Consider the following 6,189-nt stretch of genomic DNA (forward strand, 5'->3'; position numbering starts at 1 on the left):
CACTGGGGCTGACCTTGATGACCCTTCTGAGGAAAATGCGTACGCAGCTTATGCAAGTGTAGCTATTGTAACTGTGCAAAATGACTGAAATTTAAAGGCCTGTGAACATTGACAGTTCAGTTTCCTTCTGGTGTCTGAGGTCAAGATGTAGAAGTAGCAAATAAATGCAGAGGAAAGGTTGCAGTGCACCGGTCTTAAATTAGGCCACCACTCAAACAGAAAGAATACAATAGCTTGTGATTGCACAGACACTTTCCATATGCATGATTTTTCACTGCTTCTTATGAAACGAGCAGACAACATAGAGTATTTATCTTGTATTTTTCCAGTGCACCGTGCTTTATTAAGGGTTTGCAAATGAACACATCCTTACCTATAAAAATGTAAGTGTCTCTAGACACTCAGCGGTTGGAAAATATCAACTGATGAAGGCAGAATTACTGAGAAATTGCCAGAAAACAGTTATCATTGAGGAGCGCTGTGGCTCACATTATCAAAGCACATCTAGAAACTTGGAAAAGCTCTGATTGAATATAAGATCTGGCAGATTTTTGACTGACAGCAAAACCAGACACAAACATGCTCATAAGGGTCTTTAAACGGTGCAACAGAAAGCTGACTGCATCAAGGCGCAGCTGAATGTGTGTCGACATGAGAAAGAGTGCACTTCAATTTAGCAGAGAAGACTTTGGGAATCAGAGGAGACGGGTGGAAACCTTTATCATAATATAGACGAGACATCAGATAGTGGTGTGAGGCTTGTTTGGGACTTTCATTGGACCATTTCCAATTAAATCCAACAAAATCAATGTCCCAAAACAGTTCAGAAATTATTATAAAATACATCTTCTTTTCACATTGTGGTTTATGTACAATGAATGCCCTACTTTAAGCTACTTTTTTATGTTTCTACTGAGAGTATGGGGTGTCGTGAGAGCAGAGTGTGATGTACCTCATGCTCAATTTGCACAGAAAACAATTCCATGAATACTGTAGGAAGGGAGCCATATTCTGAGGGGCGTCTGCATTTTCAAACTAATCCAGTTCAAGTGTTCAGTACACAAACATCCACTTTCGAGGGACAAGGGCGGAAAAAGAGCGGCCAACAAAGACTTAAAATCTTTTCCTGGGAAGAGTAAACATACTGAATCAAAGACTTTGGGCTTGATACTGTAGATCAAACAGCGATGCTGACAGAGCTGTAAATGGAAAATGTAGATGCTGATCACGTCGGTCATAGATAATCCCTGGATAATTTGGATAAACAGGATTACAACAAAGGCAGGGTTCAACAATAAGGCTTGCCCAGGGCAAGTAAAATGCCACGTTGGGCTTGTAAATCTAGCAACTCACTTGCCCAATAAAAAAGAAATAAAGATTTTTTTCCAAGCTGATGTTGGAAGTAGCTAAAGAGTGAGCCTTTCTTATATATTGTATTGTTGTTTTACCACTGTACAGTGTGTTGTATTTAAATGTTCTTTATAAATATGAAACATGAGCCATCTCGCTTCCTTCTCATCTCTGTTGAGAGTTGCACATACGCAGTATTGATTAGGGAATTCGCGAGAAAATGGCGGCGGGAAAAGACTTTATGAGCTGAAGGGCAAGCGAGCATTTCAATTATCCTAATTGGATGGCGTTAGAGAGGATGTGCTATATGTATTGCACAGTAAGCTACAAGTTTGATAGCAAGGCAGATAAAACATGACAATTACCTTTAGTCTTTGTTGTTATTTGATAACCACTGATAAATAAAACTATTTGAATAGGGGCAAGTAAACATCGACTTTGGGCAAGTAGATTTCTGACCCAAAAACGTTAACATTGAAACCTGTAATGGGTCGGTGTTGGGGTAATGTATTTACTTAAAGTGGTTATTTTCACTTTCTTTATCCATTTTGTGTTCTATAGCCATTCAACGTCATATAATGATAATATTACCTAGTTTATCTGAACAGTCTCACTGAGGTGTAATGCACAGGTCATACCTGAAAGTGTCACTAACCTCCCATGAATCAAGTTACATTCCTCTTTCTCTGTGAGGCACATTTGTGACACTACCTGCTCAACAATGTGTTTGCATGAAAACATTCACCCAACCTTGTCCTCCTAAAAGTTGCTTACCTTGTGCTTGTGCGAGCTTTAAAGAGCAGGTGCAACAGAGTATAGCCCAAAGAATCAGAACTCTCCTGAAGAGAAAAGACAAAAAAAAGGTTAAGAAATTACAAATTATTATGGTAGATAGTTAAAGTACAGATAATCTAAGAGCTTTTTCTTTGCAATTCATGAATCTTTCAAGTATGTTTTGATATCGAAAATGTCAAAAAGGGATTATAAATCCCCATCAAAGGTAACAAGAGCCCTAAAATGTTATCCTTTATTTTCGTACTTAGTCTAATCAGGAGCTTTATGCTTTCATTTATTCATTCATTTATTCAAGTCTGCATAGTGATATGAAACGAAGAAAAGCAAGATTATCTTTTCATCTGCATAATCTTTTGCAATATTGAATCAGAAGTTGCAGAACATAGAACAAGTCTAAGTTACAACATGGAAAAATGAAACTGATAAAGCATAAACTCCTGTACTTCCACCTCCCACAGTGATCAGATCCGCTGCAGAAGAGCAGCATCTGCATCGCTGCTTTTGTTCAAAGAGTCAAACATCTGTTTCAAGACAACAAGCTTCGTCTTATCTTGCTGCCTGACCAGATAAGCTGCTGCTCAGCAGGGACACCACTGACAAATCAGCAAAACACTGCATCACCTTAAAACCTACAATTCCACCAAGACCATGTAATCCTTCCAACTGGAATTAGATCAGCTGTTTCCACATGACAACTGTGACATTTATCACCTCACGTCAGCCAATAAACAGCTAATTTTACACCATTGGTTTTTCTGCCGACATTTATTTCTCAACGACAGGTGATAACAGGAGTGTTGATTGTTCACACGTTGGAGATGATATGGCTCTAAAGGTGTTAAATTATCTCTGATGGGTGTGAACTCATTATCACCAGGATCCTGTTTTTACACAATTGGAGCTAATGATTGATTCGGTTGTATAAATATAGACCAGGGGTCTGCAACCTGCAGCACTTCAGCTCCTCTCCAGTGGCTCCCTGTGGATTTTTAAAAATGGAAATGAATCACTGTTTCTTGTTTACATTTTCATTTTTATTTATCATTGTTGTAGGTCTATGGTATCACCAAGTATTAGGGCCACATTTAGGAAAAAAAATAAATCTGAGATTTAGAGAGTAAAGCCATAATATTATAAAGTAGTAATATTACGTTTTATTTTCTTTTTTTCTCGTAAAGTTATGACTTGATTCCCGTAATATTACGACTTTTTTCTCGTAAAGTTATGACTTGATTCCCGTAATATTACGACTTTTTTCTCGTAAAGTTATGACTTTATTCTCGTAATATTACGACTTTTTTTTCTCGTAACGTTATGACTTTATTCTCGTAATATTGCGACTTTTTTTCTCGTAAAGTTATGACTTGATTCCCGTAATATTACGACTTTTTTCTCGTAAAGTTATGACTTTATTCTCGTAATATTATAACTTTTTTCTTGTAAAGTTATGACTTTATTCTCGTAATATTACGACTTTTTTTCTCGTTACGTTATGACTTTATTCTCGTAATATTATCACCTCACTGCATTAGACTTATATACTGTATACTTAGACTATAAACTGTGTTACCTTCATCACAATGCTCAAATGTTTTGCTGCTCCAGACAGATTATCTTTTGCCTAAAATGGCCCTTTTGATAGTAAAGGTCACTGACCCCTGACGTAGACCATTCTGTGTGATTTTCTTTTTGATAACTAATGTTATAGCTAATGTAATTTCTTTTCACTTCCATTCACAGTGTGGAGCCCCCCCTGTGGCGGCCCGCCTCACATTTCTCGACCTCTGCACTACGTGAAACTGGACGCCTGTTGAGCAAGAGATGTTTTGAAGTGAACCCGGCATCAGTGACAAGTGCCATAACGAACGCACTTATGGGAAATCTATTACATTTGTGGGTTTTCCCAGAGAGCCGCTTGCAGGAAGCCACTGGTCAACCACTGACACACTGACTGGAGCTTTTAAAAGTTTTCCTCCCTCCTCTTTTTACTGCTCTCATACTGACATTAGCAGAAACACACAATAAGAAGAGGGGGGAGTGTGCACAGTTTGGGATCAAGTCTCTCATATAGTCCAGCAGTGGTTATATTATATGATGCAACATTTGGACTTTTACTTCCCCCTCCCATTGGGACAGCTGGCCAACCAGCTGAGTGAGATGCACAGCTGGGAGGAGAGAGAAAAGTGGGAGGAGAGGAGAGGACTGTCTCCTCCTCTCATACATCTCCCTCAAATCAGTCCCAGATAGTTTGGCAGCTCATTCTGGTTACAAGCTGCAAAGACTTTCATGAACAGTATACAGCCGGCTACACAATTGTTTCCATAAGCTATATCCTGCTCCTTATTATTAAAAGCACAGAACTACCACCTGTTCAACTGATTAATTTCTCAAATATGAACATTAAATATGTGTAATTTCTCAGGATATATATCTTAAAACAGTTCTGCAACACTAAAATATCACAACTTTATAATCAAGCTATTGCCTTATCTATTAGCTATAATAAACAATTTCAAATGGAATGTAATTCAGGTAATGTTCAAGAGCACATGAAAAAAAACAGGCATTTAAGTTGTAATATTTAAATATGTTTTAGACTACTCACCCCCCGACTCCAGTGCTTTTCAGTTTGGAGTACGGGGCATTGTCCGGCTCCATCGCGGTTACTTCATGCTTTCTTTAGGAGTTTTTACTACTACAAGTCCAGAGACGAGGCAGAGAAAGTTTTTCCATAACCAGGTGCTCCTCGAGGAGTTGAACGTTTTAGAGAAAGCAAACAACCCACAAACGCAACATTAGCCTGCAGTGAAAACGCTGCTTCTTTCTGTCATTGTCTTCTTGTCTCTTCTTGTCTCTTCTTGTCCCAGTAGTGTCCTTCCAGAAGATGAGACGCTCCACCTGTGCGCTTCCTTGTGTTTGTTTGTTTCCTTCCTCCTTAATTTCGCACAATGAACGTCCAGTCAGGTTTTGTGCAGCTTTCAGTTGCAGGACAAGATGACGACCGCCGTTGTGTGTGTGTGTGTGTGTGTGTGTGTGTGTATGCTGCATGTATGTATGTGTGTGTGTCGACTTCCCCCAAAATGAAAGTTTATTGTAGACTGAGGGAAATCTTGAGAACCGGGAAAAGGGGGAACACCTCCCTCTGTCGCCCTCCGCTGACAGCAGAGGAAACAGAGACGCTGCAGCTTCAGCTGCTGCAGCTGATGAAGGTGTGTCCAACCCTGCAGGGTTCATGCACGTGTGTGTGTGTTTGTGTGTTGCTGGTCAGTCAACATGCTGTATAGGTGGTAATAATAAGTGATCTTTTTTTCTGCATTTTGCAGTCTTTTCAGGGCTGCAGCAAGAATTTTAGAAATACTGAGGCAATGAGTTCCCTCAGTCCTTCCCACCACACCAACCTGCAGGAAACTTTCCCCACACACCAAAAAGCCCTTCATGTTATTACTTAAAGGTCCCATATCATGCTCATTTTCAGGTTCATACTTGTATTTTTTGTTTCTACTAGAACAGGTTTACCTGCTTAAATGTTAAAAAAAAAAAAAACTTTACTTTCCTCATAATGTCTGCCATGAGGAGGTGCAGAAGTCTAGTTTTCTCTCAGAACACTTGAATTACAATATGCTGAAAGGTTATTATGGAATTTTTGCCATTATGATGCCAAAAATATACTGCCTACTGCCACTTTAAAGGACCCCATTTTGTAAAAAGTGAGATTGTCATGTCTGTTATAGTATAAAGCAGGTTTAAGTGCTATATCAATAATGTGAAAGTATTGAAACAAAATATATACTGTTTATACAATATACGGAGAAATATGCACAGATCGTATTCAGAAATTGTGCGTTTGAAATAAGCCGTCAGGATTTCTGTCCATTTGTGATGTCACAAATATACAATATTTAGACCAATACATGGCTGTAAACGTAAACATTCTTAAAGGTCCCATATTGTGCTCATTGTCAGGTTCATACTTGTATTTTGTGTTTCTACTAGAACATGTTTACATGCTTTAATGTTAAAAAAAAAACTTTACTTTCCTCATAA

General features: G+C 38.6%; 1 protein-coding gene across 2 annotated transcripts in view; it reads right to left on the reverse strand.

The window, feature by feature from the left end:
• col27a1b (collagen, type XXVII, alpha 1b) overlaps positions 1 to 5,602 on the reverse strand; it is a 108,316-nt gene extending 102,714 nt beyond the window's left edge. For both annotated transcript variants that reach the window (XR_005207812.1, XM_037777094.1), the window contains exons 1-2: positions 4,751 to 5,602; positions 2,125 to 2,189 (exon numbers count right to left, since the gene is read on the reverse strand). Coding sequence is in view for 1 of the 2 variants with exons in the window: in XM_037777094.1 (XP_037633022.1) it covers positions 2,125 to 2,189; positions 4,751 to 4,803 (118 nt within the window). In the remaining variant the exon portion in view is untranslated. The remainder of the gene's footprint in view (positions 1 to 2,124; positions 2,190 to 4,750) is intronic.
• Between the last annotated feature and the right edge of the window lie 587 nt (positions 5,603 to 6,189).

The sequence above is a fragment of the Sebastes umbrosus genome, chromosome 8 (genome assembly GCF_015220745.1).
Source record: "Sebastes umbrosus isolate fSebUmb1 chromosome 8, fSebUmb1.pri, whole genome shotgun sequence".
Taxonomy (NCBI): Eukaryota; Metazoa; Chordata; class Actinopteri; order Perciformes; family Sebastidae; genus Sebastes; species Sebastes umbrosus.